General features: G+C 37.0%; 1 protein-coding gene across 1 annotated transcript in view; it reads left to right on the top strand.

The window, feature by feature from the left end:
* The first annotated feature begins 6,487 nt into the window (after positions 1-6,487).
* LOC104624832 (G-protein coupled receptor 64-like) overlaps positions 6,488-14,947 on the top strand; it is a 29,237-nt gene continuing 20,777 nt past the window's right edge. The window contains exons 1-7 of the mRNA XM_010292299.1: positions 6,488-6,512; positions 7,404-7,445; positions 9,291-9,338; positions 10,597-10,664; positions 12,294-12,367; positions 13,934-13,973; positions 14,105-14,139. Coding sequence (XP_010290601.1) covers positions 14,114-14,139 — 26 coding nt within the window. The 5' untranslated portion in view covers positions 6,488-6,512; positions 7,404-7,445; positions 9,291-9,338; ... (2 more) ...; positions 13,934-13,973; positions 14,105-14,113. The remainder of the gene's footprint in view (positions 6,513-7,403; positions 7,446-9,290; positions 9,339-10,596; positions 10,665-12,293; positions 12,368-13,933; positions 13,974-14,104; positions 14,140-14,947) is intronic.

Genomic DNA, 14,947 nt, shown 5'->3' with positions numbered 1-14,947 from the left:
CTTTTAAGAATTTAATTTCCTCCAGGGCCGTTTGGTTGGAGATATGGGCTTTTGCACAAGGTGCTAACCACTTAGTAAGACAGGACCAGTGGCAGGTGAATTTTTGGACATGGAAACTTCCTGTGGTAGGAAAGCCAGTTTGCCCACTTGTGGAAGGATACTTTCTTCTCTAACCAAAAGTCCTCTTCATTTTATGTAGAATTGACTAAACTATTTTTATTCATCCCATTCTACCTTAAAAAAACTATTTACTGTTTATAAATAATACCAAACAGTTTTATACGACTACTGCTTCAGTTTGGTGTACTATTTAAAGTCAGTATTGTAGCTTAAGGGTCTTCCCTAACCCCACATCTGGTGTTAATAATTTTATAGGTGCCATAATACCTAATCACTGTACAGTGTTAAAGTAACAAAAGTTCAACATATGAGATCTAGAACACATACTTTATAGGATAATGTATTTTAACCAGCCTTACCATGTAGTGAGAAGTCCTAATTTTCATGAAAATTGACTGTAAAAATTAAGTTTATAGAAAAATTTTCATGATCTGTGAAGTTCATACAGTTCTAGACATTAAAAGGAGGAATTGTGTTTCTCTGTAGGCAGAATCCTAGTTGTCTCAAATGAGATGTTTGATGTAATTTGGTTTTGTCTTTACTGAAATAGTTTAAATTCAGTAGGCTGATAGATTTGAAGGTGTAATTTTTTATGTATACTTTTTACTTAATGGATGTGTGTTATTTTACTTAGAATATTGGCACTCTCTCTCTCTTTTCTTTTACATGAGAAAATTTCTACCCAGGATGCAAATCAAGTAAAACTAACAGTTAATTTAAAGGAAAATGCCTAAAAATTAAACATAGTGCAATTAATCTGATTTCCATGTATTCATCCTTCCATATTTTAGAGTTGCTGCATTTAGCTTCATGCAGTGAACATTCAACAAAAATGAACTGACATTTCTTTACATCTGTCAAGCTCTCATTTACTCTCTTAATTCTGATTGTTGGCCCCAGTATCTCAGCATTGGAGCAGCGAGGCAGCAATCTGTTTACCTGGTCAGCGGCAATCTGCTTACCTGGCCAGCAGCTGTAATCTTTGTGCATATTTCACAGCTTGCTCAGTAAGAGCAAGTGACTGGATGGTTTCTGTCTCTTATGATTTCTGTCACTTCCCACTCCTGTTCTTGTGGCTCTCCTGCTGCAGAACAGGCTGCCTCTTCTGAGTCTTCTTCCTGACTGCCCTCAAGAGGAGCTTCTTCCTCCTTCACTAACTGGGTCAACCTCCACTTCCATTGTTTCCTCTTGACTGCAGGAGTGACTATTATGGTTAGGGTTGTGTCTCTGGTTTAGCCACAGCAACCACTTGTATGTCCTTAGATCCAGAGTCCCTCTTGCTTCTTTCAGGGTGCTGGACACAGGCCTGGTAGGCACAGGCCAGGTCCCAACACAGCACCAAAAGTCTCTGTCTGTCTTCTGTGGCTGTCTTCACTTCTTTCCTTCAAGTGGTCCGCAGTTTCAATAGGTTTCCATGCCTGTTCAGGAAAGTCCCAGGCCACCAGAAATGAAAACTGCTCTAGGGACCTGCCCAAATTCTCACATGCACCTTGCTACCCAGGAATTTGCTGCCTCAGACCACTTTCCTGTATGTCATCCCTAACTGGTTGGTTACTGGAGGTCCCACAGAGATTTGAACTTGGATCACTGGATTCAGAGTCTGGGGATGGTCTTGTAGACTACTGATGCAAGTGGACCACCACTGGTGGAAGAAGGAAGGTGTCCAGCATCTGAGGGAATTAGCAGTAGTGGAGGGGTTCTACAGCAACCTAGACAATAACCAGGTCTCCAAAGATCTCGATGACGTCCACTGCACATGGGCCATGTGGCAGAGGTTAGTACAGTACGCACCAGTATAATATGCCAAAACCTTGGTGATGATGGGCTGGCCTGATACCAAGGCACTAACTGTGGAGAAACTCTCCCATCAGCTCTGGCAATTCAAAGAGAATCTCTCTACCTCTGCAACCCTGTGGGCCTGCGTCTTGGCTGTGGATAGAATGTCCTACCAGGTTCAGTGACTTGAAGAGAATATTTCTTCCTCCTTGCCCCAACAGCCAGGGTCTCAGCTGCCAAGTGTGCTGAACTAGGTGACAGTGCCTTAACTGTATGTCATGCTGTGTTGCCACTTGTTTTTCAAAGCCCAGGATGATGTTTTGGGTTGTGGTATAGGCTGCAAGGGTACATTTGTAGCCACCTGCTAGTTGCCTCCACCATGGGAAGCACATAGCACTTGCCTTGGTGGCAGGTTCACAGTGGTGGTCTGATGTAATTGATCTGTGAGGCCTCCTCTTATCTTAGCCCAGCCGTCTTCTGTTCTAGGGAGACTTTAGTCACTTGGCTCACTTGAGTATGGCTCATGTTTCACATTCATGGGTAGCCTGTGCAATAGCTTCAATTGTCAGATCCAGACCTTGATCAAGAGCCCATCTGTATGTTGCATCTCCCCACAGGTGTCCCTAGGGACATGTTTCATGGGCCCATTGGGCTTTCATTCCCAGTCCAGGTCCACCTGAGCCACTTCATTTCTGGCAGCCTGATCTATCTGCTCATTGTTTAGATGTTCTTTGGTGGTGCAGCTCTTGGGCATGGGAGCATCTACATGATGTATATGCACATAGTGTAGATGTATTCTCAAAGTACATCTCATATAATTTGCAAATATGTATGGAATAAAGCATCCCTGTCTTACCCACCTCTCTTGCTTCCTGCTTTTTTTTTTTTGTTTAATTTCTCTGTTTCTCTTTATATTAATAAAATTTCACTTCTTGAATAATTCATCAGCATTTCTTTTCCACATTTTTGCAAAAATAGCTGTGTGAAAGCATAGTTGTGTGTACCTGTTACATTTTTGGTTACTGCTCTTTAGTCTACTTCATGTTCACTCAAGCTAATGTGCTGAAAACATTTCTGAATACATTGGCAATGGAAGAGCAGTGGGAAAAGCTCACAGCCTAATCTGTGTCTTCCGTAAGTATAAAAGTAATAAACTGAGTAAAAAATTGAGCTTAAAAGAGTTCAACTTCCAGCTTTCAAAAAGACTCAACACACATTTCTCAATTGTTTTGCAAACCAGCTTGAATTGAGGTGAGTAGCACATCTAAAATGGTTGTGTTTAAAAAAGTGTGCGTATATATGCATGTGTACAAATATATATAAAAACTTCTGCTCCTAAAAAATCTGCTGCTGCTATGTTGCCTGCCAGAAAACAGGAAACACGTACATGGGGCTTCTGTGTAATTTTTTCCCCATTCTTGCATTTTAGAAAGTGTATAAGAAGGTTGCTGCTGCTGTTTCTTTGTAACTAATGGATATGGTAAAGAATATGTAAATATTTGCAAATTAATTATCCGTATCATCCTTGTGACTAAATAGCATCAGTAATTTTCCAGAGAAAATGAAAACAAGGTCACTGAGATGTCTCTGATTCTCCTTTCATTGCAGAAATTATATTTACGTTTATCCTTTGGAAAGAAGCTATTACTAGTTTTCAGTAAGGCAAGCAAAATAGTCTGAGCAAGGCATCATGTGAGTGATTAGCATTTCAGAGACTCCTTATTTACTGTGTTTAACCAAAAAAATCTGGGCTTCTGCATAGCCTTTTGATATCTCTGACTTAACTCTTCTAGAACAGTAGGAAAGGCTTTACAGTATGATTAGAGTATTGTAAGTTACATTTTAAGATGGCTTTTGAGTTATAAGATGTTGAAATACCTTAAGTATATTTTTTTGAATAGCTTTTCATATTTGCAGCCAGCTGTTCTTTAGATTATATTTCTATGATAACTGTGACTTGACTTGTCTGTGGCATTGTCAAAAACCGCTCAGTGAATGAAAGGGCTAACTTTGAAGTTGCTATGTAAACCAGATATCAAATTTCCTAACTTATTTTTTGATCAAAATACTGACTGTAACAACATCAAAGATTTAGTGACTAGTGTTTGCTGTACAAATAGTTGGCTGGCTCCTATCAAGATCAGAGGTTCAAATTTGAAATGAATTACGTTTTTGTAATGCTGCTTTTTGCAGGATAGAAAAGAGAACAGATTTGTATGGGATAAATTTTAAATGGCAAGTCTCAGTGTTATTATACAAAGTCTGAAAAGAGTTCTTCATACCCAACTGCAGCCATCTTGTTATGTACGCTTGATTCCCATTCCCAGAATTAGCAAGACACTCAGGGTAGGTATGCAGCTTTCAGGCTAGCACGGCACATATCTTGGGTCAAAGAGTTTTGGTTTTTTAACATTATGCAATGCAGCCTGTTTAGTATTTGTTGAAATGAAATAGTCGTCAGTTGAATTCTATTTTAATTTCTAAAAATTGTAATTTTTTTAATCACAGATTGTTACAGCTGCCTTTTTGGTCAACCTGGAAGTAGTGTTCTGATAAGCGGGTGTTGCCCTCTTCTGGTGAATGCAATAAACTTTTGATAATACAAGGAAAGGCTGCTGAGGATGGTTATATATGTGTCTGAAACTTCATTATGGCCCTTTTTTTCCCCTGTTTTTTTTTTTTCTGTCTGAAACAAAGCTGCGAATTCAGGAGAATCAGCTGCAACAACCATTTCTGGTAAGAAAACCGTGGCTTTGCTGATTACTGCAATGTTTGTTATTTCCTTTTAGATAGATCTGCTTTTATGTGAGGTAGCACAGAAAAGTTGTAAATGAGTTCCAACTTTTAATGTTGTCATTTTTTTTTTTTAAGAGAAAATGAATTTCTTCAGTCTACATCCTGAACCTTATAGGATTGCAGTTTGTGGCAGTGATGCTTGGGGATGAAATAGGAGCAAGTTGCTTGATCAGGAGCCTTTTGTCCAGTAATCTAAATAGTGAACAGTTTGCAGAGATGGCAGAGGAGGAACACTGTACTGAGAGAGCTCCCTTACTTCTTCTCTTACTCTAGCAAATGTGCATACATCATTTGATGCAGTGTCGTGTACTACACACACACATGTGAGAGGTTATTAAACTTCTGGGACCAGAGGTGATGAACATCATCTATGAAAGCATTTTTTAAAAATTAGGAATGTAGACACACAGAAATAGCTGTGTGACAGCCAGTTGCTTTCTTGCTTAATGTATACTGACATATTGTGCTCTGGAGAAAAGGAATAATACAGACACAAACACACATGCTTTTGTTCTTTTACAGATGCAATCTTTCTCTGGGAATGGTTCATCTTTAACAACCGCAGCCAATTCAATATTTGTTGTAGTTTATACCAAGCCAAATAATACAGATGAAGTCAGCACTTAGTTTTCACTCTGATTCCTCATATTTTGGCTGCTTGTTAGTTGCCTTAGAAAATCAGTTGTCTTCAGAACTGTTACTTAAGAACCAAATAGCTTAGCTATACTCTGAGTATGGAATTAAGAGGACACTTTTGAAACGGCTCAAAATAGCTAGTCTAAGTTGAAATAAATATATCAGAAAGAAAAGCTCCCTTTCCATGTAATGAAGAGATTGGTTTTTTTCTTGATATGCAACTATCTTTATGCAGCGCCACCAACTTTTCTTTATTATACTTAAGATATTGCTTCCACTAATGACAGTGATGCTTTTAGTAAAGATGTTTGGGAAGCATAATGTTCTTCTGTTATGAAGCTGCTCTGGCCCATTTAAAAAAAAGCCACTATGTTGTCATATTGGAGTGCTATAAAGTGGTCCTCTAACCACTTTGTATTCCTGCACTGACACCTAAAATGTGCTTACTAAGCACATCCTTCCTGAGCAATCTTTAAATTTTCTTGTCTTAAAGTAATTTTCTTTTTTTTCTTTTGATGTAGCTAAAAATAATTTGCATTCTCACTCTATTTTATTTATATATGGTTACTGGCAAAAACAGCTTTTTTGAGAGACAGCTTGCCAAACCCAGTGTGTTGTCTTTGCTCATGAGCGTTATGAGTTTGTGCAGGAAAAGGTCCTTGGAGCTAAGCAGTTACTGCTATTGAATATGCCAAATTCATCTGCATCTTCTAAAGGAATGGAACCAATAAAAGGAACTTACCTGGAGGAACTTTATTACCAGCTGTTTGTATTCAGATATTCAGACTTTTGAACTAATGTGAACATTAGTTCAAATATTTATATTGAAATAGTGTGAACATTCTTAACAAGCACTGCAGTTCCTCTTAAAATGGAACTTAGATAAATAATATTTGGTTCCTGTTCAAAGTTTTGCATGCTTGATCTTTTTTCTCCAAAATTCATAGAAATGAAGTATTACATTAATACAGTTTTCACTTCTTTTCTATCTTTTTTTCCTAGGATCCTCTATTGTTACTTTTATCACGTATCCTATTAATCCTTCAGGCAAGATTTTATTAATGTTTCCTTTAGTTAGACTTAGTTAGATTTAGATTTTTAAAATTTTTATTATATTTTTATTTTTACTGTTACTAATTTTTCTTCTTCAGATGTGACTTCAGAGGAGACAACACAAACTGCAGGTGAGAATTAGCATGAATAGAGTAAGGTCTGAAAGGAGGTGTTTGTTGTGTTCATGAAAGGTTGCTTTTTTTTAGTAACTGGGATTTGTTTAGATCAAATTATTTTCTTACATGCTCTTAAAATTTGTATTTATTGCCAACGTGTATTTTAAGTCTGCACAGATTTTGAAGCGCATTTAACTGACACTGAGTTGTCAACCTTTATTTTTCATTCAAGATACTACATTGCTTACCAAAGCCCAAACTGAGCATATTTATTTTTAGTAAGTATGTAGTTTTTTGATATATCTATAGACAGAATGTTTTCTATACTCAGAACTAAAATGTATCCCCCACTGTCAAAGACACATGATGGGTGTTCGTGCAATGAGTTGCCAAACAGGATCAGTAAAGACTCAATCAGAAGAACTTGCTAACCCTTTTTTTCCTAATGTTTGCATTTGAAAAGCATGAGTAGGTTCATCCCATATCAATACAGATTCCTACTTATCTGTATATGAGCTAGATATCCTGCTATTCTTCATAGTTAATAGAGAGAAAGACACATTTTTAGAACATGACTCATCTTAATGCTGAAGTGCCCATGTAGAATAGGTTAAAGGGCAATCATACCTTAAAAGCACCACTTTCTCCACTGAATAATAGGAGCCTAGAGTAATGGGCTTATATGGGGACATTAACATTTCATTGGATGGATCTTACTCTGAATGCTGCTTTTTTATTTCCCATGCTGAAAGTAACTTAATTCCCTTATAAATGGTCATGTGTTTACACGTCTTCTGGGAAGACAGAGTCCAAAGCAGAAATTAGGAAACATTTCTGTGACATGTATTTCATAGGCTTTTTAAATTAAAATGTGAAAACTTAATTTCAAAACTTTTCTTTTAACAGACGCTCTTAACATCACTGATTACTACTCCACCATAACACCAGGTAGGATTCATATATCACTACTGATCTTTTTTTACTCCTCAAAATTAAAGTACATGTGAGTTCAGGAAGTCTGCTCCCAAATACTTTAAATAGGATCTTTTTTCTTGGTATTATGGTGTGTTATATTAGCAGTCTGCCTTACTTCACACTGATCTCCAGTCTGGCAAAAGGTTTAATTCTGCAACGCTTGTCTACATGACTGCATATAGAAGAGTTTAATTATTTTGTAAGTCAGAGCAGCAGGTTACCGGAAAGATGCAAGAAGAACAATCTCAGGGACCATGTTTACTTTAAAAAAAAAAAAAAAAATCCTCATGCTTTTTAGTAGATTGAAGCAGACTCAATTCAGTCATGATTTGCTTAGGGCAGGTCCAGTTTATAGGAGGAGGCTGAATTTAAACTTTTTATTATCCATGTAGGAGCTTGGTAGATCAATTTGAATGTAGTTGCACTGAATTAGTGCAAGTGGTAGAACTGGCTTGGAGCCATACTGGTTAGTATAATTTGATTGTGTGGATGTGACCTGCAGGAAGTTTGCAGCTATGTTATCTGTTGATCTTTGGGGGCAGGAAGTACTAGTGATTTTTGATCAGTCTTTTATCCTCCACGCTGCTTATCTATTTTGTGCATTTTGGTGGCATGCAGAGATCCTAAGCAAGAATAGATGGCACACAGATGGGTGCTCTGTAAAGAAAAAGGGGCTGATGTTTCTCTTCTGTGACACTACTGGATTCTGTGTTGAGTTTTTATAAGTGTTGTTGTTCTTTATGTAGTTAATAATTTTATGAACATTTTATTTCTTTAAGGATTGTTTTTTAAAAAAAGTGCTGATACCATTTTTATAACTATTTCACTTACAACTGCCAAGACAAAAGGGAAAGCAAATTTATTTGAATCTAAAATGCTGTCTGAAAAAATATTTTTTTCCTAATAATTTGAGTATTGCCAGCAGCTCACAATCTGTACCCTCTGATGGCTGTTTGTTGATGGTGATAAAATTGATGAAGCATCAAGCTATAACAGGCAAATGTTTGTACACCAGAAAAAGTAAAAACCCCAAAAAATTCCCATCTCATTTGGTACTTACTAATGATAACAGCAGAGAAAATAGCATTTGTTTTTCCGTTAAGGGAGATCAATCTATCTACTTACATAAGGAAAGTTGCACTGCCACGTTGTTTTTATGAACAAGTGTAGGAGTTTTGTCTTGGATGCAAATATCTTTCTGGTCCTTTATTTTGATTTGATACAGAGACATCTGTTTATAGAACCCTTAATTTGGGATCCTTGTTATTTCTTTGCAGTGTATGTAGTATTAAAAATATGGGAGCAGCCAAAAGCTTGCTGGAGTTAACTAAAGACATGTTCTACTAGATGAGACTATATGTGTGCTATCATAGTTTGAATTCTATCACGTAGAACAGTTTTAGTTTCATGCTATCATAAGTAGCCATAGTAGGATCCTCAGAAGCAGATAATATGCTATCTAGTGATTCAATACTGTGATATTTGAAGAGCTTATTTATAATATGTTGATTTCTGTTTTATTCGGATTTTAAAAACGAATAAAGACCACTTGCATGTCTTCTGTGGAAACTGTTACAGAAAATTATTAAAAATTAATTATCAAAATCAGCATGTTTCACTCTAAATACTAAGTCTTGGAAAATGTCATGGTAAGTACCTTAGAGAAGTGAAGCCTAGGCAGTATATGAAATATTTCTAAAAGGCAAAGATCTTTACATTGAAAACATTTGAATGATTGTAAATATGTATGTTTGTCAGTACTGCGTTTAAGTTCAACTTTTTGACTCACTAGACTTTCTTTCCAACAAAAAACTGCAGCAGGAGAAACCATTTTATGCAACATAACACCTGCCTGTAATTTTTCAGGTTAGTGGTTTTCTTTTTCCCTTTTTTTATTATAAAAAACATGTCCAGCTATTTTCTATTCTGAGTAATGAGGCAACTTTTAATTGTTATGTAAAAGCCAGCTCTGTAAAAAAAATCTTGAGAATTTAGAGAGATTTTGTATAACTTCTAAAAATTAATATAAGAAGTGGGTTTTTTTTATTTAAAAGTAATGTTTAGTCTGTTGTATTTTTGATCTTTGGTTGCACAGTTGCAGATAAGAATTACAAACCTGAGAAAACAAGAAACTAGTATTCTATGGTAGATGCTGTCTGCCATATTGAGCCTAACTCTGTATCAGGAATGGAAGCTGAAACAGTATTTAGGAGAATTATTGTAAAAGCCTGCATGTATTTTAAAAGTGTAATGTAACAAAACAGACAAAGGAAAGTGGAAAGGGCAGTGATGTTCTCTTTATGTGTGTTGACAAAAACATAGTAAAAGAAGATTTTGTTGATACACGTTGCTGCCTTCCAAAACACTTTGATAAACAGCTTTTGTTAGAAGTAATTAAGAAAATAGAGTCAATTCTGCCAAGTACCCATATGCTGCGTACTTTATAGATTAGAAAGAGGCAGAGTGAGTATCTGCCTCTTCCCCCCCATCCCGCCCAATAAAGTTTCCCTACTGGTTGAGACAGTAAACTGCGAGATGATTTGGGTGATGTCACGTATATGTTCCTGTACTGGTCTTTGCACTGAATGTATGGCTGCAGGAAGAAAAGTGTTGTAGAGGTTCTTCTTTGTCTCCAAAATGGGCCTACCAGGTCTCAAGGACTGCTGAATGATGCTCTGAGTTATGGTATCTCGAAAGTTCTTGAATCCTGAAGGGAGTAATTTTCAGAGTATCACTTTGCCTTTACCCACATATTTTATTCTTGTTGCAGGAGTTGGAATTGTATTAATAGTAATGTGCAGTGCAGTTTTTCTGCACGGGGTGGGGGAGGGACGGACGGGGACAGGACACCAAAAACCAAAAAAACCCTAGAATGAATTTAGAGACAGCCAGCAAACATAAATATACAGAAAATAATTAAGCTATTGGAATAGTTAATTTGCGGAAATAGTAAGTGAAGAGATGGAAGAACAATTGCAAACATAGTGAATGATAAGAAAAGCTAGTGTAAGTGTTCTATTTCCCTTCTATTGTAACACAAGACAGTGAATTTTTAAATTCTCAAATAATTTTACATCATGTGGTTTAGCATTATTTCCTTAACTTTTTTGCCTTTTGGTTTTAGTGTTCTATGTGGGCAAGGTAAAACTTCGGGCAAGTGAAGAAAGTAACACGTCACTAAATGTAGAAATAGTAAGTGTTCTCTCTTTTAAAACTTTATTGTAAGGAAGGTTGAAATGAGTTTCTTGGTCTACGCTTAAAATACTGATACCCTAACATGATTCTTACTATGGTTTTTTTTTCATAGTTTTGTGTTATTTCAAATACAGTTTGCAGTACAAGTTAATATTTGCAGTGGATGGATCTACTCTCTCTTAAACAGCTGCTTTGCAGCTAAATTTTAGAATTCCAGCTAAGTAAACTTCCTACAGTAAGGGCCTGTAATCTCTATATAGCCACTGAAAGGAGGGGGAAGCCCTAGGAAGTCTGGAGAGAGGAACTGCCTAATTACGAATCTACATTTAGGCATACAGGATCTTCCTTTGGAGATTAATTTAGGCACTTTAGGCACATACTTTACTTTAGAAGGTGATCATCATTAGATGGCAACAGTGTGGGCATAAATTAAGTTGGATTGCATGCTGGGAATAATTCATGTTGAGACTCTCATCAATAGGGTATCATTCTGAGTTTTTTGGCATGTAGTTAATCAGTTACTAATTTTGCAATAGGCCTATGTGACACAAATGTGCCCACTTATACAACATAACAGATCTTTAAGAGAATGATATCGTGCAGAGCAAGGATCATATAGATAACTCAGTACTGAAATAATACTACGAGGATGAGAATGTTCAGTCGTTATACATGGAAAACTGAAGGGAGAAAAAGAAAAAGGACATTAGCTTGTAAAGGACCTTGTATCTGTCTCCCAACACATCCCTGTCTGCACTCAGTCTAAGATTTCACATGCCAATCTCTGCAAACGTGAGAGTAGTCCGCAAAATCACTGCAGAGAGCTGCTGCAGAGGTACACATGGAGCATGGCATTTGGGCAGGGGTAGGCCCCTGGCAAAAGCCACCTCTGCATTGTGTTGCATTTCAATGATGATAATGACTACTGAAACTGTCCTAGTGTATTAACATTATGCCTACAGCTGTTAGAAAAATGTCTCTTGAAACTCTTACTTTTTAGCAGAAAAAACTCTCACCTTTTCTTAGGTGATGTCAATACTGTATATGTTAGATGATGTTTTCTTCGTAGTGCTCACTAGTTGCATGAAATGTAAAAATAACCGGTAACAGTGGCAACGAGAAGAACATAAGAATGCTGATCTATAAACGGTCTTTAGATAAGCCTTAGTGTATCCCCTGGCTAGATCATACATATTTAGATCATTCCTACCATGTCTTTCAACTCAGTTTTTGACTTCTTACTCCCAGGATTCTATGTTGTCTGTTACTTGTGTCTGTTATGGAGCTTGCCCCATTGCTGCACCTGCAGTTAGAAAGTTTGTTCAGTGTCTGGTCTAATCTTTGTTGCAAACTAAGCCAAATTCTTTTTCCATAATGAGACATGGTGAGGTCATTATCCTCTTGCCTATATCTTTCACAAATCAGATCCTATTACTCACTGAGCCAATTCCTTCCTTAAGTTGTGACAACAATGTCATGGTGAATATTTGTTGAAGTGTGTTGATGAGAAAATGTACTTCTTATCTTTGGAATTTCAGACTGTTAGAATGTGTGAAATTAACATAAGATTCTTTTAAGGCTAAAAATCACTGTTTTACTTAGACATGGAATCTCTGTTTCTAACAGATTAATAACATAACCGTCAACAAGCAAGTTACAAAATTAATTGCAATTCCAGCACCTACCCCACAAGAATTGAGGTAAGTAATTTTGAATAAAGATTGAAATCTTTGTTATATTTGAAAAAGATGAAGTGAGACTTCCATGTGGTTAGCAGACTCTTCACTTTGCATTATTCCTGCACTTTGTAAGTTAAAAATTTCAGGAATTGTCAGTCATTGTTCTTTATCATAAAGTTCATATTGGTTAGAATAGTCTTAGTTTTGTTTTACATACCACTGGAGTTTGTTTTAAGAAATGGTAAACTTGCTTAATTCCTTTTAGGTCCTTTAGTTTCTTTGGAGCTGTTGTGGTTTAGCCCCAGCCGGCAACTAAGCACCACGCAGCCGCTCACTCACTCCCCCTCCCACAGTGGGACAGGGGAGAGAATTAGAAAAACAACCTCGTGGGTTGAGATAAACACAGTTTAATAGGACAGAAAGAGAGGAGGAAACAACAATGATAACACCAACAAAGGAATGTACAAGAACAAGTGATGCCCAATACAGCGATTGCTCACCACCCCGTGATCGACAGCCCGTCCCTGAGCAGTGATTTCTGCCCCCCGGCTAACTCCCATTTATGTACTGGGCATGATGTCGTATGGTAGGGAATATCTCTTTGCCCAGCCTGGGTCAGCTGTCCTGGCTGTGCCCCCTCCCAGCTCCCCGTGCACCCCCAGCCTTCTTACTGGCAGGCCAGCACAAGAAGCTGGACTGTCCTTGACTACTTAGCAACAACTCAAAACATCAGCACCTTATCAATAGTTTCTCATCCCAAATCCAAAACACAGTCTCACACTAGCTTCTGTGAAGAAACCCAGCTCTATCCTGGCTGAAACCAGGACAGAGCTCAACAAGGATCAAAGGCCTTCTTGTTTATATGCTGCTGATGTTAATAATAGCAATAACAACAATAACAACAATAGTAATAATACATGAGGACATGAGAGGTAGATTGTTGAGAATGCCAGTCTGACTGAATAAATGGTTTTTATAATTTCAGGGATTTGAAATTTCTGTCTCCTGGGAAATTACTAAGAGAACTTTCATAGATGCATGTTTTTGAATATGTATTCTTGGAGTTATATCTATATTTTGTTTTGGTGTAGTTTCTTTTTTCATAGTCTTTATCAGGAGAGGTTTGAATGAGTGCATATTTACTGCTATTCCCCAAATTTACCCTGAAAATCAAAAAGATGTAATTGGCCAACAGGTCTTGTTTGTAGAAGAAATCCATATTTCTTACTCATTCTATTTCTGTAGCTTTGAGTATGAATTTAGAATTCTGTCCCAAATGATTGCTTGCCAAAAGGCAACTTTTGCTCTTTTAAATAACTTTTAAATAAGTGGATTGATGTTAAAATAAGTGATGACAGAGGTTTAAACTTAGTTTGTGGAGTGACTAATAAAAGGCAGCCTTTAAAATGTTTAATCCTTTGAAAAGTGGTTTTACAAAATTAGAACTGGCATGATTTAAAATAAACACTGATCAACTGGAGTTTTTTTCCCCCCTCGGTAATTGCTTGTTCTTTTCATTATATTGTTGTAATTGTTTTTAGAAACAGAAGTAAAAATCATCCATAATGGTAACTCTTTCTTTTAAAGAATTTCAGAGTTCAACAAAACCTTGCAAGCAGTGAGCGAGGTAAGATTGCTAATTGTTGTTACTGTTTGAAAAACTTTTTTCAACTTACTTCTGATAATGTCATTATCTAAGTATCAGTACTTTTTTCTTCTGACAAAACAATTTTTTTCTATTTTCACTTGTCATTACAGTCCTCTGTTATGGAATGCAATGCAGAAAACCAGAGGTTTGTTGTTAATTTTTTTAATGCTCATATCTTTAAAAGCTCATATATTGTCTGTGTGTATGAATGGCTACGTAACAGAAGAAAAAAAAACTTTCTAGGAAGTTAAGTTTGAGAAACAGGCTGGAGAAATATATGTAGACCAAAAAAGACATTCTGATTCCATTATCCTCCTAGCATTAGTGATTATTTTTTTAACCAAACGGTATTGCTTTTCATTAATCTTCTGGTGAAGCACAGGCTTGTCCGCCATATTTCTTCTGTATATTTGTATTAGCTGAATCACACAGCAACTTAACCACTAAGGCGATAGGATTTGGGATCACCAGACTTCCAGAGCTTGTGAATACAGTGCAATCATTATGAAGGAATTGCTTCAGACATCCCAAGTTGCTGTTTACTGGCTTGAGAAACCAGCCATCCTCAGGGTAGGGCAAGCCTGAGAAGGTAACCAGTTCAGAGTTTGGTAGCCATGGGGTATCAGAATGGCAAAGCTGCTCCACAGGGGTGATCCTGGAAACCCTGAAATGTAGATAAAGTCTGTCAATTTAATTGCTGCTCACCAGTAAATTGCAGGTCCTTTAAATTGATCAGCTTGGAAACACTATATTCCAAAATGTGTGGTTGAACCGGGAAGGTAGCTAAAACAATCACAAAGGCATTTGCTCGCATTCCCCCCCCCTCCTCCCCCTGCCGCAGCAGGATGGGGGAGAGAATTGGGGGAAAAAAAAAGGTAGAACTCGTGAGTTGAAATAAAGACAGTTTAATAGGACAGGGGGAAAAAATGATGAAAGAACATACAGAACAAGTG

This window comes from Phaethon lepturus, unplaced genomic scaffold (genome assembly GCF_000687285.1).
Source record: "Phaethon lepturus isolate BGI_N335 unplaced genomic scaffold, ASM68728v1 scaffold23738, whole genome shotgun sequence".
In the NCBI taxonomy this organism is placed as follows: domain Eukaryota; kingdom Metazoa; phylum Chordata; class Aves; order Phaethontiformes; family Phaethontidae; genus Phaethon; species Phaethon lepturus.
The sequence above is the reverse complement of the archived record's forward strand: the minus strand, read 5'-3'. Positions and strand labels throughout refer to the sequence as shown.